Consider the following 25,900-nt stretch of genomic DNA (forward strand, 5'->3'; position numbering starts at 1 on the left):
GTGATTTCGACAAAATGTTGCAAAGACACTCAATATTATATGGGGAAAAAACCACTCACAACAATCTACCTATACTATGTGTGTTTGTGTGTATACACACACACACACACCCCGCCTTTATTATTTTTACAAATAATTCATGACAAACATATCTAATATTCCTCCTATTTTTGGAGAGTTTTTAAGTGGTTTTAAGTTGCAAAAGTTAGCTTGTAAAGAGAGTGTAGCATGTTTTTTCGGACTAGTTTTAACTGTGGTTTATTTAACAATGTAGGGTTAAAGCATGGCTAGAATAGGCCACCATTTGACCAAGATAGCCCTGAGTCACAATAGAGGCTGAGCCCCGGCCCCACAATGCACCACGCTCCCATTCAATCGCTCCTCAGCCCGCGATCCACTCCCGACGATATGATTGGCTCACAGCGGGAGCGCGCGAGGAGGGAGGAGACGAGGGAGAGGCGGGGCAACCGAGGGGCTTCTCAGTTGGCGAGGTGAGCCAGCCAATCCTCGACGGCCGCCCCGCCCCGCTTCTCCTACGATTGGCTTTCTCATCTACCTGGGCCTGGCTACGGACTGGGGCCTTGCGATTGGCTGCTTTGATTCCAAGGGAAAGACAGGCCGCGGGGGTGTGGTAGTATCCGAGGATTGGTTGGAGGCCTCACCTGGTGAGCTTCCCGATTGGCCGAGCGGGCCACGCAGGCACGCCCATTAGCCGCCCAGCCCCGTGTGTGCCGGCCGATTGGCTGTGGCCGCCCGGCCCGGTATCCGGGTAAGATGGCCGCAGTCGGAGAGTGTTCGGTCCCCGTTCCGTGGAATTCGGTCTCTCTCACTCACGTCGAGTACCCGGCAGGTAAAAAAGCGCTCTTCGTTCTTCGCGCGGGTTCTTCGGACTTCAGGGGAGGCCAGGCGGGAGCTGCCAAATAGTGAGCTATTGATGAGGCGCGGACGGGCGCGCGTGCGCAGTGGGGCGGCGACGCTGCTGCTTAGCAGAGGGAGCCGCTGGCTACCGTTGTGCGCATGCGCGGTTCCTCCTGGGCTTTGCCTTGATAGTACACAGCCTGGAAATTGGGGCGGGGGTGCCGTGCTTTCTTCCCCCCCTCCCATGCAACTGCTTCCCGGGTCTTTTGCAAGCTTCTTTCTCCTCTTATCAGTCAGCTGGGGGGTGGGTTTGCTTGAGCCAGGACTGCCCCCCCCAGGACAAAACATCCAGTTTTGCAATTTTTAAAAAAGTAATTTTTATTAAATTTTATGCATTTTTAAAAAAATACAAACACAACATATAAACAAATATTGACACAGATAGAAGTCCAAATATTTTTCAAGTAAGTTAGCATCCAGCTTTTTCCTTCTTATCTGTATACAGTGGTACTGTACCTCTACTTACAAACTTAATTCGTTCCATGACCAGGTTGTAAGAAGAAGCCATTTTTCCCATAGGAATCAATGTAAAAGCAAATAATGTGTGCGATTGGGGAAACTGCAGGGAGGGTGGAGGCCCTGTTTCCTCCCAGGAGATTCCTAGAGGCCCCATGGAGGCTTCTCCCTGCCTTTTCCAGCCCTGTTTCCTCCCAGGAGATTCCTAGAGAGGCCTCACGGAGGCTTCTCCCCACCTTTTCCGGTTACAGTTTCGGAGACTCGGGTTTGTAAGTGAAAAATGGTTCTTGAGAAGAGGCAAAAAAATATTGAACACCCGGTTCTTATCTAGAAAAGTTCGTAAGTAGAGGCGTTCTTAGGTAGAAGCACCACTGTATATGTTCTTACATCATACACATTTTCATTATAGATTTGTTTTCCTGTTTCTTATCCATTTGTACCACAATGTCCACATATCATAATAGTCTGAATCTTTTTTATCATTTAATACCCTGGTTAGCTGATCCGTCTCTGCACAGTCATATACTTTCTTGATTATTTCTCTGTCTTCTGGTATTCTTGGATCGTTCCATTTTTGTGCATACATAATTCTTGCCGCCGTCACAATATATAAGCAGATATTTTATATTTTTGGGGTAAATTTTCTTTATAATTCCTAGCAAGAATAGTTCCGGGGTGAATTCAATATTGGTTACTGTTGCTTCCTGTAGCCAGCTATGAAGATTTCTCACACTTTGCAATTTCTGGTGCCAGACGGTGCAGTGGAGCCTTGAATCCCAGCCAGGGATGGGCCCAGTGGAGACCCCCTCCCCCTCAAAAAACCCCCAACAACCTCCCTTTGGTCCTGGAAGCAGCTTTGCAGTTTGCCAAGCCAGGAGTGGCTTTGCTTTGTTGTACTACAACCTTTATTTTAAATAACTTTGGTTTGACAGTTTCAAATATCTCTCTGAGCTTGCTTGTTCATTTCAATCCTGAGCTGCAAATATTCTTCTTTATTGTTAAATGATTGGGTTCATGTTGTTTTTTGGATTTCGATTGGGAGCCGCACAGAGTTGGTTATAAGATGGACAAGCTCTATGAATGTTTTAAATAAACATCCAAGTGTATCTCTCCCTTTCGACCAGGGCTCAAAATTTAAATTCCCCTATTATTTTGTTGCTTAAGGTTGGTCTTTTGACTTAATTTCCCTCTTCAGTATTTATTTGGCACTTCCCATTGAACTCAACAATAACTGGCTGGGCTTATTACATATTGGAGGCCCCAGAGAGGGGCGGCATATGAATCCAATCTGTTTGTCTGCCTGCCTACCTACCTACCTACCTACCTGTAGATTGTTGTGAGTTCAAGTTTTTCCCCATATAATATTTTGAGGGTCTTTGCAACGTTTTGGCGAAATCAAACCATACTTAAAGCAGCATGAAGTCAACAATTTCAGCCTGGTGATGGCGAATGTGATTTTGCCGAAATGTCGCAAAGACACTCAAAATATTACACGTGAAAAAACCCAAACTCATAACAATCTACATACATATACCCGTGAAAATCTACAAAAACATATATATATATACATACATACATACATACATACATATGTTTTTTCTGGTCTCCCTTAATTTTAAAAATTCAGCAAAAACATAATAATAATAATAATAATAATAATAATAATAATAATAATAATAATTTACTAGATTTGTATGCCGCCCCTCTCCGCAGACTCGTGTATATATACACACATACATACATACATACATACATACATACACACATGCGTGGATATTAAGTGCTAAGAAAGGCCAGATTTCTCAACCCAACCCAAGTAACCAAACTGGCAAAGCTTGAAAAATCACCCTGGTTTTGTTGCGCTTTTATTTAAGCCTGTTAAAGTGCAGATAGTAGAAACCACGCCAAATCCTTTGGAATCCTCCTTCCCCCCCCCCCTCTTTGTAGAGTTTGGCTCAAGAGAACGGCCGAATCGACACAACCCCCTGGACCACAAAGTCCCCTGCTCAGTTTTCACTTCCACGTACCAAATGTGTTTTTCCAAAAGGCAACTGGACCTCCTTGTTTTTTTTTTTTCAGGGGTGAAGTTCACATTTTCCCCCTAACAGTTCTATAGGCGTAGGTGGCAGGGGAAGGTTTTTGCAAAGTCCACCTTCCCTTCTTACTCCTGGGGCCAGCCAGAGGTGGTATATCCCAGTTCTACAAACTACTCAAAATTTCCACTACTGATTCTCAACTTTGCCCCTGTTTTTTTTCCTTGAAAACGTTTCGCTCCTTGGATGAGAAGCAGCCTTTTTCAAGGGAAAAAACCCCCAAGAAAATCCAATTGTCTTTTGGAAAAGCAGCTTTGAGACAACAACATGATCTTGATGATTGAGAATCTCCATAGATATTTGGAATCTAATCACTTGAATGAACTGAGTCAATTATCAGTGTAAATAAAGCCGGACACTTGCTCTGATCATCTTTCCGGAATAAATGGGAGTTGACTTAGAAACAGTTGCCTAACCTGGCATATGAGTGGAATGGAATTTTACTGCAAGAGTCGTAGATGCTTGGAACAAACTTCCAGCAGACGTGGTTGGTAAATGCACAGTAACTGAATTGAAACATGCCTGGGATAAACATAGATCCATCCTAAGATAAAATACAGGAAATAGTAGAAGGGCAGATGAGATGGACCAGGAGGTCTTTTTCTGCCCTCAATCTTATATGTTTCTATGTTTCTATGAGTGGTATAGAATAAGGGACAGAATAGAATAGAATAGAATAAGGGACAGAATAGAATAGAATAAGGGACAGAATAGAAAATAGAATAAAACATATAGAATAGAATAGAATTCTTTATTGGCCAAGTGTGATTGGACACACGAGGAATTTGTCTTTGGTTCAGATGATCTCAGTGTATGTAAAAGAAAAGATACAACACCACTTAATGCCAATTGCCATATGGCTCAAATAAGCGATAGGGTTCAACTAAGGGAAAGAGTCTATATTAATATAACTCATAAGTATATTAATATAAAACGTAAGGACTGTAACAAGTTACAGTCATGCAGACCTAAGAGGGAGGAGATGGGTGATAGGAACGGTGAGAGGATTAATAGTAATGCAGCCTTAGTGAATAGTTTGACAGTGGTGAGAAAATTATTTGTTTAGCAGAGTGATGCATATTTTACATAGATGGGATTAGCACTAGGCATTAATAATAATTATGATTTATTAATTATTTGTATGCCGCCCCGAGTCTACGGAGAGGGGCGGGATACAAATCTAATAAATAATAATAATAATAATAATAATAATAATAATAATAATAATAATAATTTATTAGACTTGTATGCCACCCCGCTCGGAGCTGCTCACAACAAATAATACAATAATACAAATCTAATATTAAAAACAATTATAAACAACCCATTATAAAACAGTCATACAATTCAAACAAACCATACATAAAATGGAACAGCTAGGGGTATGTCAATTTCCCCAAGCCTGGCGAAATAGGTGGGTTTTCAGAAGATTGCGAGATGCAAGGAGGGTGGGGGCAGTCCTAATCTCCGGGGGGAGTTGATTCCAGAGGGCCGGGGCCACCACAGGGAAGGCTCTTCCCCTGGGTCCCACCAGATGACATTGTTTTCTCGACGGGACCTGGAGAAGGCCACTTCTGTGGGACCTAATCGGTCGCTGGGATTCGTGCGGGATTCCTCTCCTGGTGCCCGCAAAGGTAAATCACACTTGCCTCCTCTTTCTTTTTTGGCCTTCCTAATGGTTTTAATGTCTTCATTAATCTGTATCTGGTGTTGCAGTGTTGGATTCAGATTTGTTTCTTGTTATCAGCTTCCTGCTTTATCTTATCAGTCGTGGAGCAAAGTCTGAAATCGGAGCTGGGGTGCAGGGGAGGGGGGGTTACAACACAGCCAGCCTTCCAGGTTATTTTTTGTGTGTTTTTAAAGCAGATAAATTAGTTAAATTAAATATAATTGAAGCTTTATTCCCTCGAGTGAATTAAACCAAGAAAGAAAAAAACCCTCTTGTTTTCCTTGAGATATTAGCTCTTTTGGAGAAGTCAGTGGGATGGTATATAACAGAACTAGAGATGGATGGAAACAGAATGACTTTAAAATACAATACAGTGGTACCTCTACTTACGAACTTTTCTAGATAAGAACCGGGGGTTCAAGATTTTTCTCAAAAACCATTTTCCACTTACAACCCCGAGCCTCTGAAACTAACTGGAAAAGGCAGAGAGAAGCCTCCGTGGGGCCTCTCTAGGAATCTCCTGAGAGGAAACAGGGCTGGAAAAGGCAGGGAGAAGCCTCCGTGGGGCCTCTCTAGGAATCTCCTGGGAGGAAACAGGGCCTCCACCCTCCCTGTGGTTTCCCCAATCGCACACATTATTTGCTTTTACATTGATTCCTATGGGAAAAATTGCTTCTTCTTACAAACTTTTCTACTTAAGAACCTGGTCACGGAACGAATGAAGTTTGTAAGTAGAGGGACCACTGGCAATGGGAAAGAATTGTAATGCGGGTCATGTCACAAGTTGTCCAATTTTTTTAATGTTTTATTTGCCTTGTTGTATGTGTTCATTGATAAATAAAATTTATTTTTAATTTTTTAAAAAAATAATCGGGTCCACTCAATTATGGCCTGCTTATAATCCGAGACATAAATACGTTTGAACCCATCTGATTTTTGCATCTCGCCTCCGGGGCTACTACCACAATAGTCTCTGAGGCCGCGCAGAGTGCCTTTTGTTTTCCTCGACCAGCTTCCACGCATCATCGGGGAAGAGGGTTTCTCGTAACAAGGTGTGGTATTTCCGAGCAGGGCCTCTGTTTTGGCATCCTTTGGGGGTTTTCCCCCCCTTTCTAGGCAGAGTCCTGTGGACGATCAGCAGATTGTGGCAATAAAGCCCATGTATTATTTATCTCCTCTGGTGTTTAGCTGCCTCTTCTCCGGTTTCCTGAATGATGCTGGGCTACTTAAACGCCTGCCAGCTGCGTAGGGTCACTGGTTTTGTGTGTGTGTGTTTGTCCCAAGCAACACGAGTTGGTCGTCTCATTTTGAGGTGGGGTTTTTTAAGTGCCTCCCAGCCAGGTCCCAGTGATTCTACAGACCCTGCCTGGCTTGGCTTAAAAGAAAAGCAAATTTCTCCCTGGTGCTTTCCGAGTTTGGTTGTTTTTTCTGTTTTAGGCGTCTCATTATCCAACTAGGTAACATCATCAGTTCTGGAGACCTAAAGAAATGGATCAAATTGAAGGGGTCCAAAGACGGGCTACGAAAATGGTGGGAGGTCTTAAGCATAAAACTGACCAGGAAAGGCTTCATGAACTCCATCTGTAGAGTCTGGAGGACAGAAAGGAAAGGGGGGACATGATCGAAACATTTAAATATATTAAAGGGTTAAATAAGGTCCAGGAGGGAAGTGTTTTTAATAGGAAAGTGAACCCAAGAACAAGGGGACACAATCTGTGGTCAGTTGGGGGAAAGATCAGAAGCAATGTGAGAAAATATTATTTTACTGATAGAGTAGTAGATGCTTGGAATAAACTTCCAGCAGGCGTGGTTGGGAAATCCACAGGAACTGAATTGAAAGCTGCCTGGGATAAACATCCATCCATCCTAAGATAAAATACAGGAAATAGTGTAAGGGCAGACGAGATGGACCAGGTGGTCTTTTTCTGCTGTCAATCTTCTAGGTTTCCATCAGTGTTAGAAGTGGATTTGTGAGGAGGAGGAGGAGGAGGACTGTGGGGTGATTCTCTGAGCCATTTTCTTGCAGACATTTAATTACCCAACTAAGTTACACCATCATCATCCTTGGGGATGCAGGCAGTGTGCAAAACAGCACCCCTCCGATTTGCGGGGAAAAACCCTCTCTCTGTGGAACTCGGTGCCCCAAAGTTTTGGGGTCCGCTCTATGTAGGTTAACCAAGTAGATGGGAACGCAGTCGCTCCTCGGGCCAGCTGTTGCAAGCAGTTTTGTTTGGAGGCTGAAAACAAGACAAGTTGGACCATCTGTTCCTCCTCATCTGCTCCCCCCCCCCCCAAGCTGAAAGCTCACTTGCCAGATTGACAAGCGGCTGCCGATTCAGGAGCACTTTATAATCTTGGCTTGGATCTATCTATCTATCTATCTATCATCTATCTATCTATCATCTATCTATCTATCTATCTATCTATCTATCTATCTCTATCTCTATTATCTCTATCATCTATTTTATCCATCTATCCATCTTTATCTCTCTCTCTCTATCTCTATCTATCTATCATCTCTCTCTCTCTATCTATCTATCTATCTCTATCTATCTCTATCTATCTACCTACCTACCTATCTATCTATCTATCTACCTATCTACCTATCTACCTACCTACCTACCTATCTATCTACCATCATCTCCAATGTTCAAGTCCCCCCTTCTCCTTTTGCTAGTGTGCTGTGAAAGCTCCCTGCCGGGGCTGGATAAATTCATCTGCCAACTGAAAGGAAGCTGCCCTGTGGCTGATTTACTCCTAGGGGCTGCATCCTAATTAATTTTCTGGAATTAAATCAAGGTGGACCGTAATTCACCAGGAAAGCTGAGCCGAAGGCTTCCTAAATCACTCCGATTTATTTCTTTTATTTCATCACGTTTTCTGCAGCCCAGTTGCGATAGGTAAATACTCTGCAAACCGTAGTATAAAGCCACAAATCTCATTTAACTTAATTTTAAATTTACTGATGTTATTTTAATTTTAAAATAAGTGACCCCAAAAAGAGAGGTTTTCTTATTGCAAAAAAGTTTGCTTAGTGCCTGTACAAAGTTACAGTGGCCCTGAAAAAGGTGACTTGTGACCACTTCTCACACTTATGACCTGTTGTAGCATCCTGGGGTGGGGGGTGTCAGGTAATCAAATTTCATATTTATGACCATCGCAGTATCGACCTCCTAACAAGCAAAGGGGGGAAATGGATGCACTTAACAAGCGAGGCAGGAAAATGGGGCCAAATTTACTTAGCAATTGCCTCCCTTGTTCAGCACTGTCATAATTTGGGAAAGTCCTTAAATGGGTGGGTCGTAAGTGGAGGATTTCCCCTACTGCCAACGGTGGCCGGGTGGCGGAGAGAAGGATGTGGTTTGGTTTCCATTCGTTTTTGACGCACCCCGTGTCGTACTAGGCACAAAGCTCTTGTGGCAAACCTCACCTTTTAATCTGGTTTCAGGGGGAAGCTGCGTTTTGCCTCTCTTTCAATCTCCCCATACATAAAGTTGCTGTTATTAACATGTTTTTGTCAAAAATATGGGCAGCCGTGGTGCTACTTCTGCTGATTACCAGCTGCCGGCAGTTTGGCAGTTCGAATCTCAGTAGTTTCAAGGTTGACTCAGTCTTCCGTCCATCCGAGGATGTAAAATGAGGACCCAGATTCTTGGGGGCAAGAGGCTGATTCTGTAAACGGCTTAGAGAGGGCTGGAAAAGCACTTTGAAGTGGTACATAAGTCTAAATGTTGTTGCTATTATCCTTCCTTCCTTCCTTCCTTCCTTCCTTCCTTCCTTCCTTCCTTCCTTCCTTCCTTCCTTCCTTCCTTCTCTCCCTCCATCCATCCATCCTTCTCTTCCTCCCTCCCTCCCTCCCTTCCTTTCTCCCTTCCCTAATTCTGCTCACTGCCAGCAGTTCAATCTTCACCAAGCTCAAGACTGACTCAGCCTTCCATCCTTCCAAGGTCGGTAAACTGAGGACCCAGATTGTTGGGGGCAATATGTTTACATTTTCAGAGAGGGCTGGAAAAGCACCGTGAAGCGGTATATAAGTCTAAATGCTATTGCTATTGTAGCACTGATCAGGTTGCCTAGTTGGGTCATGAAACGTCTGCAAGAAAACCATCAACATAGAGAAGAGCAAGGCCCTCACAGTCCTCTTCCTCCTCCTCCTCCTCCTCCTCCTCCTCCATAACCCTACTTCCTTCCTAGCACTGATGATGTTAGCAAATTCTTTTCCACCTGTGTCCATCTCTCTCTCTTTCTCTCTCTCCCTCCCTCCCAGGTGACTTCACTGGCCATCTTCTCGCCTACCTTAGCCTGAGTCCCATCTTCATCCTCGTGGGCTTCGTCACCCTCATCGTCTTCAAGAGAGAGCTGCACACGGTAGGTCTCCTTGGGTGGGTTTCTCTCCAGACCGAGAGCTCGATTGATTTCCCCAGAGCGGTCCGTAGAGTCCTAGGAATCCACCAGAGTCCAGGGACAATAGTTGGCTCTTCTATGACATGTGGACTACAACTCCCAGAAGGCTGGCTGGGGAATTCTGGGAGTTGAAGTCCAAATACCTTCAAGTTGCCAAGGTTGGGAAACACTGAGCTAAAAGAACCAGCAACTGTGAGTGACTGTTGTGTATATAACCACCCCTCTAATAGTCTGGTACAAGGGTAGGCAAAGTTGGCTCTTCTACGGCTTGTGGACTTCAACTCCCAGAAGCCCTGACTTAGCACGACTGGCTCAGGAATTCTGGGAGTTGTAGTCCATATGTCATAGAAGAGCCAACTTTGTTATAAACCAAGGACTGGCTGTGTAGCCCGTGGTGCAGTCTTCACCCCTAACCTCAACCCTGGGGAGAATCTCATTTCTATTTATTGACTGGAGTAACAGATAAATTTGGATAACAGACGAGACGTTGAGTGACAAGGGGTCTCTTGCCTATGGCTGGTTTTAAATCTCTCCTCCCTTTTGTAGATCTCTTTCTTAGGTGGGCTGTGCTTCAACGAAGGGGTCAATTGGTTAATCAAGAACATCGTCCAGGAACAGAGGCCTTGTCCAGGTAGAGTACCACTCACCCACTCAATAATACGTGTTTGAGAACTCTAGAAAAACCAGGATATCTCCAAGACCGCCTTCTGCCGCACGAATCCCAGCGACCGATTAGGTCCCACAGAGTTGGCCTTGTCCGGGTCCCGTCAACAGAGCCTTCTCTGTGGTGGCCCCGGACTTCTGGAATCAACTCCCCCCAGAGATCAGGACTTCCCCCACCCTCCTTGCCTTTCGCAAACTCCTTAAAACCCACCTCTGCTGTCAGGCATGGGGAAATGGATTCCTTGGGCCGGTTCCGTTTTATGCATGGTTTGTCTGGGATGTATGGCTGTTTTTATATTAAGGGTTTTAAACTGGTTTTAATAATTGGATTTGTACTGTGTTTTGTTGTTGTGAGCTGCTCCGAGTCTCCGGAGAGGGGCGGCATACAAATATTATTATTATTATTATTATTATTATTATTATTATTATTATTATTATTATTATCTACAGCAAAAAAACACGGTATAATAATAATAATAATTTTTAAAGTGCAGAGAAGAACGACAAAGATGAGGAGGGGACTGGAGGCTAAAACGTATGAAGAACGGTTGCAGGAACTGAGCATGGCTAGTTTAATGAAAAGAAGGACTAGGGGAGACAAGATAGCAGCCTTCCAGTCTCTCAGGGGCTGCCACAAAGAAGAGGGAGTCAAGCTATTCTCCAAAGCCCCTGAGGGCAGAACAAGAAGCAATGGGTGGAAACTAAACAAGGAGAGAAGCAATTGAGAACTAAGGAGAAATTTCCTGACAGTCAGAACGATTGACCAGTGGAACAGAAGTTGCCTCCAGAAGTTGTGAATGCTCCAACACTGGAAGTTTTTAAGCAGAGGTTGGATAACTCTTTGTCTGAAGTGGGTGTAGGGCTTCCTGCCTAAGCAGGGGGGTTGGACTAGAAGACCTCCAGGGTCCCTCCCAGCCCTAGGATTCTATATGACACAGCGTCTGCTAGAAGCTACAATGATGTCAAACAGAGAGAAAATGCGGTGGGACGTTTTTTTACTGATTGCTGACCTCCGTGTTTTCTTTCGGTCTCCGCAGAAGCCCACCCGTCAGTCTACTCGAAGTACGCCATGCCTTCCAGCCATTCCCAATTTATATGGTTTTTCTCCGTCTATTCGTTCCTCTTCCTTTATTTAAGGTGAGTAGGTCTTGGTCAATCCCAGGAGTTTTGTGTCTTGGTGCAGAAGAAGGCCCCTTAGGACCATATGTGGTGGACCTGTGGGTTATTAATAACAAGAAGGAAAAAATATACAAAATGCTCAAAAAAATAAAGGGAACACTGAAACAACACAATAGAACTCCAAGTAAATCCAACTTCTCTACAATCAAACTGTCCCCTTAGGAAGCAACACTGATTGAATTGATTGGACTGTTTGCGGTATTTCCATGGTCACATGATCAAAACTATACTCTGTACACAGGTTGTCCTTGATTTATAACAGTTCGTTTAGTGACCTGTGGACTTCAACTCCCAGAATTCCCCAGCCAGCTTTAATTTAATTTAATTTAATTTAATTTAATTTAATTAATAATTATTTAATTTAATTTTGTATCTGGTTTGTTGACTGAGAGGCTTGTTTAATCTCTCCTAGGATGCACCAAACCAACAATGCCAGGTTCCTGGACCTGCTGTGGAGACACGTGTTGTCCATCTGCCTTTTAACCTTGGCCTGTCTAGTTGCATACAGCAGGTATGTGGCCAGGAGGTGGGTGGTTGTGATGTGGGTGCTTTTCTGCCCCCAGATGGCTGTGAGTCAGTTGTCTATCGCAACCTTTAAAACTTGTTAAAGATGTGTAGACTTCGACTCCCAGAATTCCCCAGCCAGCAGCGAAGTCTACACAATCTTAAAGTTGCCGAGGTTGGACAAACTGCTCTTTGTAGCGAGCTTAGGACTAGGAACTGTTCTGCCTGGCGTGACAGCTGAGCAGTGATTAAGGTCAAAGTAAAACACACAGACTGGAGTTTCAGAAACACCAAAATATATTTCCTTAACAAGTTGGCTGAGAACCGCAGTTGTGGTCAAAAGAATGTCTGTTTACTGGCAAAGAGTCTGAGTTATCTTCAAGGCCGATATCGAATGTCCAAAACCCGCAAGGTTTGTAAATAATGTCTCCAAACTGGGCTGAAGCAAGGATTCTCACTCTGTTTTGCCATAGCTACAGTCTTTCATAAAGCAATTGTCCAAAGGCTAGGTTTCTCCAAGAAAGCAGGGATGTTGGTTTAGAGGAACTTCCGGATCTGTTTCTCTGTTAAACCACGAACGATAACTCCTGCAAAGAACCCTCCCACAAAACCTCCCCTTTTATGCACGCTGCAGAATTCCCAGCTGTGATTGAGATCTCCTCCCGCACCTGCGCAACTGCTCCTGTCTCCCCCTCATCCTTCGCACACGGACATTCAGGATTGGGTCATTCATCAGCCCCTCCTCATCCGACCCAGACGAGGCCCCAGCTGGGGGTTCCACAGGCACTGCAGGGGCTTCCACCTCTATCTCTCCACCACCTTCAGCTTCCATCTCCCCTTCCCCCTCACTTTCTGAATCCTCCCAAGAGCCACACAGGTCTCTGATGCTCGGAAGAACCCGACTCCAGAGGAGGTGACTATGATCCAACCACAACAGGAATATTGGTGAAAACCTTTTTCATTTTTCTTGGTAGGGTTTACTTGCTGTATCACACCTGGAGTCAGGTTGTCTACGGAGGCTTCGTAGGCAGCTTCATGGCTGCCCTTTGGTTTCTCTTCACGCAGGAGATCCTAACGCCCTTGTTCCCCAGGATAGCTGCATGGTAAGTCCCTCTGTCCCTGCTCCACAGTCCTTTTAAAAAATGCCTCTCTTTGTAGATAGTGGGGTGTGTGCAAAGTTACTTGACTCAGGAATGGGACATTCCAGAGAACGGTGGATATTCCAAGATATTTTTTCCCCCCTGCCTGGATCATGTCATTCCCAGTTGGCATTCTTCAGAGGGGAGGCAAGAGACTCAAACTCAACCCGGATAAAGCGGAGTGGCTGTGGGTTTTGCCTCCCAAGTACAATTCCATCTGTCCATCCATAACCCTGGGGTAGGGGGAACTATTGACCCCCTCAGAGAGGGTCTGCAACTTGGGCATCCTCCTTGATCCACAGCTCACATTAGAGAACCATCTTTCAGCTGTGGCGAGGGGGGCGTTTGCCCAGGTTCGCCTGGTGCACCAGTTGCGGCCCTATCTGGACCGGGACTCACTGCTCACAGTCACTCATGCCCTCATCACCTCGAGGTTCGATTACTGTAATGCTCTCTACATGGGGCTACCTTTGAAAAGTGTTCGGAAACTTCAGATCGTGCAGAATGCAGCTGTGAGAGCAATCATGGGATTTCCCAAATATGCCCATGTCACACCAACACTCCGCAGTCTGCATTGGTTGCCGATCAGTTTCCGGTCGCAATTCAAAGTGTTGGTTATGACCTATAAAGCCCTTCATGGCACTGGACCAGAATATCTCCAGGTCCACCTTCTGCCACACGAATCCCAGCGCCCGATTAGGTCCCACAGAGTTGGCCTTCTCCGGGTCCCGTCGACTAAACAATGTCGTCTGGCGGGCCCCAGGGGAAGAGCCTTCTCTGTGGCGGCCCCGACCCTCTGGAACCAACTCCCCGCAGAGATCAGGACTGCCCCCACCCTCCTTGCCTTTCGTAAATTGCTCAAGACCCAAGGCATGGGGGAATTGAGATATCTCCCCCGGACTTATATAGTTTATGTATGGTATGCTTTATTGATTGATTGATTGATTGATTGATTGATTGATTGGATTTGTATGCCGCCCCTCTCCGTAGACTCGGGGCAGCTAACAACAGTAATAAAAAACATCATATAAATCCAATACTAAAACAACTAAAAAACCCTTATTGTAAAACCAAACATCCCTACAAATGTTGTATGATTTCTAAATCATGGGTTTTAGATAATTTTTAATATTAGATTTGTTACATTGTATACTGTTATTATTGTTGTTGTGAGCCGCCCCAAGTCTTCGGAGAGGGACGGCATACAAATCTAATAAATTATTATTATTATTATTAATATTATTCGACTCCCCTGTCTTTCTACTTTCCTTCCCCGCCCAACTTCCCTGCCTTTCCTTTCCGTTTTAAAGGCCGTTATCCGAGTTTTTCTTAATCCGAGACACCAGCCTCATCCCCAACATCCTATGGTTTGAATACGCGGTCAGCAGAGCAGAAGCCAGGTAAGCGATGGTCAGCCCTGCATTGAAACCTGCCAGGGATAAACATAGATCCATCCTAAGATAAAATGCAGGAAATAGTAGAAGGGCAGACTAGATGGACCAGGAGGTCTTTTTCTGCCCTCAATCTTCTATGATTCTATGAATGGAGAAAGAAGGAAGGAAGGAACGAAGGAAGGAAGGGAAAGAAGGATGAGAAGGAAGGAAGGAAGGAAGGAAGGAAGGAAGGAAGGAAGGAAGGAAGGATCCACAGTCACTGAATTTAAACCTGCCTGGGATAAACATAGATCCACCCTAAGATAAAATGCAGGAAATAGTCAAAGGGCAGACGAGATGGACCAGGAGGTCTTTTTCTGCCGTCAATCTTCTACGTTTCTATGTTTCTATTCCCCATTGTCCTCTGACTCACTCAATCCCAGAGCTACAGTCTCTGGTGGTTCCCCAGTCTCCAATTCCCCTTCCCTCTCAGATAGTAAGAACACCGGCCTGCAATGCCAGTACTCCTCCGAAATCCGTGATGTGGACCACTCGCAATACGAGGTGGTCAAGGTAAGCTCTCCATCCCTAGGAGCTGCCCCCTCTGACCCTTGTCCCTTTGTCTCTCCCGAAAGGAACCGACAGCGTAAACTGGGCACCAAGCTACAATGAGCGCCCAAGTCTCCGGAATTGGACTTCTCAGATCTGTATCCCGGCAGGCTGGAACGGAGACACCGGCCCAGATATCTTTTTGAGGACGTAGCGAGGCGGGTTTGACGAGACGGGTCGACGCGATCGGGCGGGGACCACCACCGAAGAGCCCCCCCTCCCAGAGGCCTTTTCCAACGCGCTGGATCAATCCTGCTGCATGCCGAACCCGCCCACGAGCAGAAAACAATTTATATTATTGCAGGCGCACAGCGTTCAGACCGGATGTTACCCTGGGATGCACCAGGAAGCAATTTTTTGAGGGGGGGGCACGGGGGGGGCACAAGCACCGCTAAATTGGATGGGGGGGGAGAGAGAAGGCTGAAGGGGGCCCTTGGCGCCGTCCAAACCACTTCAGCCAAGTTTGCATTCTGATCGGATCGGTTGCACCTGTGAATATTTAAGTTGGGAGCAGGAGGGGCCACGTTAGCGCCTTGAGGGGGCCACGCCCGATAATAATAGCTCTGTGACTTTTCTACGGATTTTTTTTCTCTTTTTTTTTAACAAAAGGACCGGGAAAAAAAAGGGGGGGGAGAATCAATTTGCAGCATGCAACCCACCCACCTATTTATAATATAATCATGGGTTGGTTCAGTTAGTCGAAGGGGAATGGCAGTCTGCTTTTTTTTTTTTTTTTTGCACCGGGGGGGGGGGGAGGAAGGCCAGTTCACTCCCACTGGACAAAGGGGCAAAAATGAACAAAAGGTTCAGAGGGAAAAGGGAATTCTGCACCTTGCTGACTTTCTTTAAAAAAAAAAAAAAAAGACTTGCGTACTTCCCAACTCCCAGAATCCCCTTGGCAGCAAAGCCAAGCCGGCTGGGGAATTCTGGGAGTTGAAGTCCGCTGGATTTAAAGCCACCGAGATTGGACCTCTTTGGTTTAAGCAGTCTTATATTAAGTGCTTCTCCTACACCAGTGATGGTGAACCTATTTTTTCCCTTGGGTGCCGAAAGAGCCGGTGGGTGTGCTATCGCCCATGCATGGGTGCCCACGTCATAATTCAATGCCTGTGGAGGGCGAAAAAAGTTTCCCCAGAAGAAGTCCTCTGATGACCGGAAACGGCCTGTTTCCCAACTTCTGGTGGGCCCAGTAGGCTCGTGTTTCACCCTCCCCAGGGTTCAAAGGCTTCCCTGGAGCTGGGGAAGGGTAAAAACGCTCTCCCCATCCTCCTGGAGGCTCCCTGGAAGCCAAAAACGCCTTCCCAGAGCCTCTGTGCAAGCCAAAAATCACCTGGCTGGCCCACACCTGCACGTTGGAGCTGAGCTAGGGCAACGGATCACGTGCCAGCAGATATGGCTCCGTGTCCTACCTGTGGCCCCCGTGCCATAGGTTCGCCATCACTGTCCTACGCTCTTTCACTAAAGCAACCCAGCAACCTTACTGAAAGGATCTGCATGTGCTGATCAGATACAGCAGCAAAAAGTAATAATAATAATAACCCACAATGCTTTTTTTTATATTTTTGTTTTTAATCACGTCATGGTACTGAAATTACTTAACCAAATTTGCTGCCCCTCCCGAGTCCTTGAACTGGAAATGTCTTTCCTTCCCCTTCTTTCCGCTCCCCCGATCCGCAGTCCATCCCCCAAATCGGCATTTGAGGAAGGCCCACAAAATGGAAACCTCCCCGTGTTCGGTAGCGAGTCCAAGGGGTTAGAAAGCGAGGGGAGGCTGGTTTATAAAAAAAATTCCCTCCGCCAACCCCTTCAAAACTTTTAAATACTCAATAAACGTGTTTTTATGGTCGCGTTCCGTCTGGTGAATGTGTACAAGCCTCGATTGGGGAGAATCTCCATGTTGTGGGATGTTATAACCCAGGAGGGGGGCATCTCACCTACGTAAAGCAGCAATAGCCAGAGTTGTTCAAGTGTTACACTCACCTTGAGAGGTGTGTTTGCGTCAGAGATGGAAACATTTAGAACAGTGTTTCCCAACCTTGGCAACTTGAAGATACCTGGACTTCCCAGAATTCCCCAGCCAGCGAATGCTGGCTGGGGAATTCTGGGAGTTGAAGTCCAGATATCTTCAAGTTGCCAGGGTTGGGAAAAAGAGTTGGAAGGGACCTTGGAGGTCTTCTAGTCCAACCCCCTGCTTAGGCAGGAAATCCTACACCACTTCAGACAAAGGGTTATCCAACATCTTCTTAAAAATTTCCAGTGTTGGAGCATTCAGAACTTCTGGAGGCAAGGAGTTCCACTGGCTAATTGTTCCCACATTCAGGAATTTGTTCTAAGTCGCTTCTCTCCTTGTTTAGTTTCCACCCATTGCTTCTTGTCTTACCTTCAGGTGCTTTGGAGAATGGGTTGATTCCCTCTTCTTTGTGGCAACCCATGAGATACTAAGAACATAAGAAGGGCCGTGCTGAATCAGGCCAAAGCCCATCGAGCCCAGCATTCTGTGTCACACAGTGGCCCACCAATTGTCCACAGGGATCTTGAGCAGAAAGAGGAGGCAAGACCCTCCCTTTCCCTTGACCCCCCCCAAGAAATGGGACCCAAGGGAACCCTGCCTACCTCAATCCACATAGAGGTGGCACTTGGACATCCGTTTCAATAACCACCGATACACTTGGCATCCCTGAATCTGTCTAATCCTGCCTTGAAGCTATCAAGGCTGACAGCTGTCACGAACTCTTCTGGGAGTGAATTCCATAAACCAAGGACCCTCTGGGTGAAGAAATATTCCCCTTGATTTGTCCTCACTCTCACCTATGAGCTTTAGGGAGGGCCCCCTCGTCCTAGTATTGTGTGATAGAGAAAAGGATTTTTCTCTATCCACTTTTTCTATCCCATGTGTGATTATATACACTTTGATCAAGTCCCCTCTTAAACCCCGTCTTTCAAGGCTGAAGAGACCAAGGCCTTGCAACTTGGTTTCATAAGGGAGGGGCTCCATTTCTTTGATCACTCGTTGCCCTTTTTTGCACCTTTATTGGAATATTGGAATGGAATAGAATAACAGAGTTGGAAGGGACCTTGGAGGTCTTCTAGTCCAACCCCTATTGCTCTATTTGCTCTGAATGTTTCTTTCCAGATGCCAATGATGTTCCCAGCTCTTGCTGGTCTGCAAGCTCTTTCATTGTTACTCTCTCCGAGTAAGTTTTTTTCCAGCCCTAACCGGGAGGTCAAATAATGTGGTGAGGCTGACCAGACTAAGGACACTAGCCAGGTGAATAGCTGGTAAGCAGATTCTTTTCCCTATTTTCCTCCCCCAAAACTAAGCTGCGTCTTATACTCCAAAAAATACGGTACTTGATCAAAATTCAGACACTGGTTCATACCTACGAAATGTTGCTATGTCCCAGGGTGATGCAATCCCCTTGGACAAGCTAAGTCAACGGAGAACCAGGTTCGTTCAACACCTGGGTGACTAACTTACCAACTGCATTGATTCGCGTAACAACTGGCAGCAAAACCCACTTAGCAAATGTCTCACCAAACAACAGAAATTTGAGGGTCTGTTGTGGTTGTAAGAAAAGTCTAAAAACGGCGTCCGTTTCCCCGTCTTTTAATTGGGATAGATTTATTATTTATACACAGCTCAAGGCCTCTGTCTTTCAAAGCAAGACATCTTATACAAAAAAAATAAGTGTAATACAATTTACCGTCCAATCACACAAGCATTTGGGCCAAAGTGCAACAAAAGCCAATAGCAAGAATTTGGCAACACTCACTAAACAGTGCAAAAATATCTGTTGGGTGCGTTTTAGAGAATTTTGGCTGTTTTTAAGACCATTAAAACCTGTTGAACCAACAACAGATATTTCGGGAATATATATCTTTTAAATCCCCAGAATTCTCAGCTAGTACAATATTTGGGACTCCTAGGAATTCTTATATTTTTAAGAGGGGGCTCAAATTAGCCCATCTTCTGAGCTTGCAAAGCGAAAGGCAAAGATAAAAGGAACCCAACCGGTTGAATTCACACAACAGGAACAGTGGCAAATATTCAAATCAAGATTGAACCAGGAAAGTTTTGCATTTTGTACGAATGTGGCACAAACGAAGGTCTTGGAACCATCCATGGTTTGAAACGTGGACTGTCCTCATCCCATGTCTAACTCTCGTTAGTTTTACATATTTATTTTAAAAACAAATCTAAAGCAGCTTTTAAAATAGCTGTAAAATATCCTAAGCCAAGGTTTCTCAATTAGCACCTTGAAAATGTGTAGACTTCAACCCCCAGAATTCACCAAGCAGCACAGGGGAATTCTGGGAGTTGAAGTCCACCTATCTTAAAATTGCTCAGTTTAGGAAACGCTACTCTAAAAGCTATTTTTAAAGTTTCCCACCCCATTTGCATTTAAATGTACAGAGCAACTGTTAAAAACTTAAAGCTGAAATATCAACTTGCAAGATAATAACTTGTAAACCACTTTACGGTTTTTTTTCTTAGGAGCAGGCAATATAAGGCACTTCCGTGACTAAAGTGTTTCGGTTTTATGCGCTTTCATGAAGTCACCAGATCTCATGAATATCGTGGCAAATGCTGCCGATGGGGAGAATTTCCCTTATCCTACGCCCAAATCTAATTTGGCACTGTGTGAATTCTCCATAATACGTTAGCCACAGAGCTCTGGTGGTAGGACAACAGCAAAGAGGAAAAGGAAGGGAGGAAGAGAAAAAGGAAAGGAGGAAGGAGAGAGGAGAAAGAGAAAAAGAAAGGGCGAACTTTATCTTGGTTTCTCTCCATTCTAAAAACATAAAACATTTTATTATTCAAAACGTGGGCATGGATTTTATTGTAATGAACCCCAAAAGTTGGCTTTTAGCCGTGCCAGAACTGGGGGTCTTTCTTCTACATCCTTACATCCTGAAATGCACAATTTTTTGCTATATCAAACCAGCTAAACCAATGGTGGAAGGGCAGATCAGTCAAGATCCCCTATGTTTGTAGCTTCTAAAAACTTTGTTGTCAATTGAGGAGGTGCTGTGGACGGATAGATGCCAGTGTACAAAAAATGTGCAAATATCTAAAAATTTTGTTTCCTGGGAAACTTCATGAGGGTGATTTAAAATAAATATCCAGAGTGGGGTAGCCAAAAACTAGTAAAAGGAGATAAAAAAACACTGGTGGAAATTTGGAGCTAATCTCCCAACAAATAACGTTTTAAAAAAGGCTTATCATTTAATGAAATAGCATCTATTGGCACAGAGAATCCTAGAAAACATTGGCATTTTCAAATACTCATCCAATAACAACTCGAGCAGGACGATGCTCCGAGCCAACTTTGTAAGATCCAAAGTAGGTCCAGGTAAGCCAGCAAGGCGGATGAGTTAACCAGGACTTGGTACGAGGCCAAAATTGCCCTGTGGGTGAGGAGGATTGTGAGCAACTCACCAAAAAGGCAAAATAATGGAATAGAGAAAAAAGAAATTGAGGCAGGAGGAATTAGGATGGAGGAGGAGGACAAGGAAAAGGAGGCGGAGAAAAAAGGTGGAGAAGGAAGAGGAGGAGGAATGGTGATGGAAGAGGAGGAGGAAGAGATGGAGAAGGACGAGGAGAAGGAGGTGATGGAGAAAAAAGAAGGAAGAGAAAGAGGAATGGTGATGGAAGAGGAGGAGGAAGAGATGGAGAAGAATGAGGTGATGGAAGTGATGGAGAAAAAAGGAGAAGGAAGAGGAATGGTGATGGAAGAGGAGGAGGAAGAGATGGAGAAGGACGAGGAGAAGGAGATGATGCAGAAAAAAGGAGAAGGAAGAGAAGGAATGGTGATGGAAGAGGAGGAAGAGATGGAGAAGGACGAGGTGATGGAAGTGATGGAGATAAAAGGAGAAGGAAGAGGAGGAATAGTGATGGAATAGGAGGAGGAAGAGATGGAGAAGGAGGTGATGGAGAAAAAAGAAGGAAGAGAAAGAGGAATGGTGATGGAAGAGGAGGAGGAAGAGATGGAGAAGAATGAGGTGATGGAAGTGAAGGAGAAGGAAGAGAAGGAGGAATGGTGATGGAAGAGGAGGAGGAAGAGATGGAGAAGAATGAGGTGATGGAAGTGAAGGAGAAGGAAGAGAAGGAGGAATGGTGACGGAAGAGGAGGAGGAAGAGATGGAGAAGAATGAGGTGATGGAAGTGATGGAGAAAAAAGGAGAAGGAAGAGGAGGAATGGTGATGGAAGAGGAGGAGGAAGAGATGGAGAAGGACGAGGAGAAGGAGGTGATGGAGAAAAAAGGAGAAGGAAGAGGAGGAGGAATGGTGATGGAAGAGTAGGAGGAAGAGATGAAGAAGGACGAGGAGAAGGAGGTGATGGAGAAAAAAGGAGAAGGAAGAGAAAGAGGAATGGTGATGGAAGAGGAGGAGGAAGAGATGGAGAAGAAGGAGGTGATGGAAGTGAAGGAGAAGGAAGAGAAGGAGGAATGGTGATGGAAGAGGAGGAGGAAGAGATGGAGGACGGGGAGAAGGAGGTGATGGAGAAAAAAGGAAGCGATGGAAGAGGAGGAGGAGGGTCTATAAGGGGAGGAGGAAGAGATGGGGAAGGAGGCGATGGAGGAAAACAAGGAGATGTGAGGAGGACAAACACAAATGATGATGGAGAAGGAAAGAAGGAAAAGGAAGAACAAGAAACAACAGTGATGATTTAGAAGGCGAGGAAGAAGAAGGGGAAGCAATCTCTTAGCAATCTCAAACCATCAAACGTCTCTACCCTGAAAACCATCCTCGCGACGGGATGCTTCAAAACAGACGGAGAACAAACGTTGTGCAAAATCCTGGGCAGCCGAAACTTCTCAGCAGGCTTTTGAGCCAAGACCTCCTCTTTCCACCCCAGCATCCAACCAAGGAAGGGTCTGGGTTCCCCTTGATTCGCAAGCCCTCCCCTCCTCACCCTCCCTGTCTAAGGCACAAGGCGGATACGAACGGAGAGGAAAGGTGGGCGGGGAGAGGCAGCAGGTATCTCTGCTCCTGGGTGAGATGGTGGGAGTTCGTTCCCATCCCGCAAGCTCAGCGCAACCAGGAAAAGTCTTCCGTCCTTTGGGTGGGTGGGGGCCAGAGGGTGTGGACGAAGCCCACCCGGCTGTCAGCAACTGGAGCAGGTGGTTGACCTCCTCCCCTTAAAGCTTGGACTTGGGGTTGGCCTGGAGCAGCAGCTGCATGTCCAGCAGCGCCTGCTTTAAGTAATGGGCCATCCGGGCGGCGTTGGTTTCGCTGCAGCTGTTGAAGGCCGAGACGGCGAAATTGATGTGCTCCTCCATGGGGTTGTAGCAGACGCCGTAGCCGTCCGGCACCACCGGTCCAAAACACATCACGCAGTCTGTCTTGGCGGGCACCTGCAAGGAGGGAGAGCGTGGCCTAGTGGTTAAGGCACTGGGATGGAAACCAGGAGATGGTGAGTTCTAGTCTCGCCTTAGGCATGAAGGCCAGTTGGGTGACTTTGGCCCAATCCCTCTCTCTCAGCCCAACCAACCTCGTTGTAGTTGTGGGGAAAAATAGAAGGAGGAATTTACGTTGGGTATGTTTTCTCTCTCACGTTATTTGCAAAAAATAATAAAGGCAAGGATACAAATACAGTCAATAAACATGGAGGGGGGGGGTTCTAAACCAGGGTCCTCCCCCCGTTCTAACTTTTCTCCCACCCACTCAAACTGGGGACTCCATTTATGACCATGGCCAGTTAAAACCGAACAGGAAGACTCCATAAATAAATAAGTGGAGGACTTCCTACAAATTGTTCTCAACATCCCCTGCAAAAAAAACAAACCAACCCAGGAGAAATATACACAGCTCAAAAAAATTAAGGGAACCCTTAAAAAACACACTAGAACTCCAAGTCAATCAAACGTCTGTGAAATGAAACTGTCCACTTAGGAAGCAACGCTGATGGACCATCAATTTCACCTGCTGTTGTGCACCTTCAACTTTGTACAGAACAAAGGAGAATATTTCATTCATTCAGACCTCGGATGGGTTCTTGGAGGGTTTGGCTTGGAGGCGGTGCATAACCACCCGATAAATCCACGCGGAAAGGAATAACCCTGACCCACGGCAGCGCCATCTCACCTGGCTGGTGGAGAGGTTGAAGTGCATGGCCACGGCGTAGGCGGTGTCCATGAAGAGTTCAGGAATGCTCACCAGGTCCTCAATCGCTTGCAGCTTCAGGCCCAGGAGGTGACGGTCAATGGCGTTTCCTCTAATGGCCTACGGGGAAAGAGAGAGAAATTCGCGGGGGACAATGTCATCGCTGCTCAGAGGTTGGCTATCGAAAGGGACAATAGCCATAGGGTTTAGACTCATGTACCGCTTCACAGTGCTTTTCCAGCCCCTCTCTCTACAGAAAGAAAGCATATATTGCACTCAACAATCTGGAAGGGAGGGGGGAGGGAGAGAAGGAAGGAAGGAAGGAAAATAGCAGTAGACTTATATACCACTCCCCAATGCTTTCCAGCCCCCTCTAAGTGGTTTACAGAGAGTAAGCATATATTGCCCCCAACAATCTGGGTCCTGATTTGACCCCCCTAGGAAGTATGGAAGGCTGAGTCAACCGTTAGGAAGGGAGGAAGGGAAAGAAGGAAGGAAGGGAGGAAGGAAGGAGAGAAAACAAAAGAAACAGAAAGAAAGAAAGAAGAAAGAGGAAAGGAAAGGGGAAGGAGGGAAAGAAAAAAGGGAGAAGGAAGGAAGGAAGTCACTTTTTACTGCCACATATGCCACCTTGCCATATATACCCAAATAATCCCCAAACAAAATCAGCAGTTTTAAAGGATTTCTTGAGTAGCATTAATACATGGAAGGAAGGAAGGCGGGAGGGAGGGAAAGAAAGAAGGGAGGAGGGAGGGAAGGGAGGAAGGAAGGAAGGGAGGAAGGAAGGAAGGAAGGATGGCATATTGCCCCCAACAATCTGGGTCCTCATTTTACCCACTTCAGAAGGATGGAAGTCTGAATCCACCTTTAGGAAGGAAGGGGAAGGGAGGGAGGGAGGGAGGGTGGGCGGGAGGAGAGGAAGGAAGGAAGTAATCATTGTAATGTATAATGTAAAATAATAGCACCCACCATGTCAGTATAGCTTCGATGCGCTTGAGTGGCTCGTCTTAACAATTCTGCCCTTTCCTGATCCTAAGGAAGAAAGAGAGTCACAAAAAACCACAACGACCAGGCACTTTTAATATTACAAGCACTGGACATCTTCCCATCGTTTTCCTTTCTCTGGAAAACAGGCAGCTGTCTCTCCAAATAACTCTCATCTTTTCCCATTTCAATAAACCTGGTTAAAAAAGACTTGCTTTTCAGCTGGAAGCACCGTCAAGGTGGTAGAATCCTTCCTTTCCTTTTAATGTCTGATCCACTTGAAAAAAGTTTCTAATCTTTCAGCTGTCTGGCTGTTATTCTCCACTTTTTTTTTTAATAAAGTGAATTTATGACAATAAATATCCAACCTACATTCTGTAAAAGCAAGAATCTGTCTTGGGATATAAAAAGCAGGAGGAAGAAAGAAAAAATTACAGCCTGAAAAAGAAAAAGCAATCTGTTTTTTCTGGATTTTTCCTGAATTTATCTGAGTAAAACATGCAGAGTGGCACATGGCCTAGAGGTGGAGCTCTTGCCTCACAATCAGGAGGCTGCGAGTTCGATCCTAGATAGAAACATAGAAACATAGAAGACTGACGGCAGAAAAAGACCTCAGGGTCCATCTCGTCTGCCCTTATACTATTTTCTGTATTTTATGTTAGGATGGATCTATGTTTATCCCAGGCATGTTTCAATTCAGTTCCTGTGGATTTATCTACCACGTCTGCTGGAAGTTTATTCCAAGGGTCTACTACTCTTTCAGTCAAATCACATTTTCTCACGTTGCTTCTGATCTTTCCCCCAACTAACTTCAGATTGTGGCCTTGTTCTTGTGTCCACTTTCCTATTAAAAACACTTCCCTCCTGGACCTTATTTAACCCTTTGACATATTTAAATGTTTCGATCATGTCCCCCCTTTCCCTTCTGTCCTCCAGACTATTTCTCTCTCTGGGCACAATGAGAATTTACCTGCTGAACAAAACTCCGCATTGGCAACAGGAAAGGCAATGGGCCAGTAAACACTCGGCTCCATTCAGTTGCCCTGACTTCACCATGACACAAGGGATTATGGGGGGAGTCATTAAAAGATGATGATGATGATGATGGGTAAAACATGGAGGCCGAGTGACCTACCTGGATGTTGTCAGCCCCCACGGACTGTACAAACTTCAGCACCTCCAGGGAGGTCGAGCGGATGGTGTCGGTCCGTCCCAGGCGGAACATGCGAAGCGAGGCGCTCTCGTAGGTGGAGCAAAGCTCCCCGTACATCCTAGAAAACACAACAAGGAGCCAAGGTGGGAAAACGGGAGGAACGCTTCCAAAAAAGGGAAAGGAACCATTCGTGGCAGTGCTAGGGCAGGGGTGGCGAACCTTGTTTGCTTCGCCTGCCAAAAGAGGTCCACATGTCCACATCCTTTCCCTCCCTTGCCATGCACACACGTCAATCAATCTATCCAATCAATCAATTTATTTATTAATTAGATTTGTATGCCGCTCCTCTCCGAAGACTCGGAGCAGCTCACCACAATATTTATTTATTTATTTATTACTTAGATTTGTATGCCGCCCCTCTCCGAAGACTCGGGGCGGCTCACAACATGCCGTCAGGCATGGGGGAACTGAAACACCTCCCCCGGGCATGTTCAATTTATACATGGTATGTTTGTGTGTGCGTTTGTTAGTAAATGGGGTTCTTTTTAAATCTTCTTAAATATTTTAAATTATTTGGATTTGTTATGATTGCTGTATCTTGTTGTGAGCCACCCCGAGTCTGCGGAGAGGGGCGGCATACAAATCTAAA

The 25,900-nt window shown here is 45.5% G+C and overlaps 2 protein-coding genes across 3 annotated transcripts in view; one reads left to right on the forward strand and one right to left on the reverse strand.

Moving 5' to 3' along the window:
- Positions 1-630: 630 nt before the first annotated feature.
- DOLPP1 (dolichyldiphosphatase 1) lies at positions 631-16,853 on the forward strand. The gene is made up of 8 exons (XM_070758635.1): positions 631-850; positions 9,404-9,504; positions 10,087-10,171; positions 11,241-11,340; positions 11,795-11,893; positions 12,861-12,989; positions 14,336-14,425; positions 15,034-16,853. Exons 1-8 carry the CDS (start codon positions 775-777, stop codon positions 15,068-15,070), a joined length of 717 nt encoding a protein of 238 aa, XP_070614736.1. The 5' UTR covers positions 631-774; the 3' UTR covers positions 15,071-16,853.
- A 1,745-nt stretch (positions 16,854-18,598) lies between these two features.
- Positions 18,599-25,900, reverse strand: part of CRAT (carnitine O-acetyltransferase) — a 28,087-nt gene continuing 20,785 nt past the window's right edge. For both annotated transcript variants that reach the window (XM_070758610.1, XM_070758609.1), the window contains exons 11-14: positions 25,234-25,369; positions 24,084-24,146; positions 23,097-23,234; positions 18,599-22,366 (exon numbers count right to left, since the gene is read on the reverse strand). In XM_070758610.1, the coding sequence (XP_070614711.1) occupies positions 22,151-22,366; positions 23,097-23,234; positions 24,084-24,146; positions 25,234-25,369 (553 nt within the window). In that variant the 3' untranslated portion in view covers positions 18,599-22,150. The remainder of the gene's footprint in view (positions 22,367-23,096; positions 23,235-24,083; positions 24,147-25,233; positions 25,370-25,900) is intronic.

The sequence above is a fragment of the Erythrolamprus reginae genome, chromosome 8 (genome assembly GCF_031021105.1).
Source record: "Erythrolamprus reginae isolate rEryReg1 chromosome 8, rEryReg1.hap1, whole genome shotgun sequence".
Lineage (NCBI taxonomy): Eukaryota > Metazoa > Chordata > Lepidosauria > Squamata > Dipsadidae > Erythrolamprus > Erythrolamprus reginae.

What these genes read in the sequence shown, in the direction of transcription:
- DOLPP1 (XM_070758635.1), top strand. Translation starts at nt 775, where the DNA reads ATGGCCGCAGTCGGAGAGTGTTCGGTCCCCGTTCCGTGGAATTCGGTC. An exon ending in TTCCCCAGGATAGCTGCATG is followed by an intron (nt 12,990 to 14,335) that starts GTAAGTCCCTCT and finishes TCCGTTTTAAAG; the next exon opens with GCCGTTATCCGAGTTTTTCT. An exon ending in GTCAGCAGAGCAGAAGCCAG is followed by an intron (nt 14,426 to 15,033) that starts GTAAGCGATGGT and finishes CTCTCCCGAAAG; the next exon opens with GAACCGACAGCGTAAACTGG.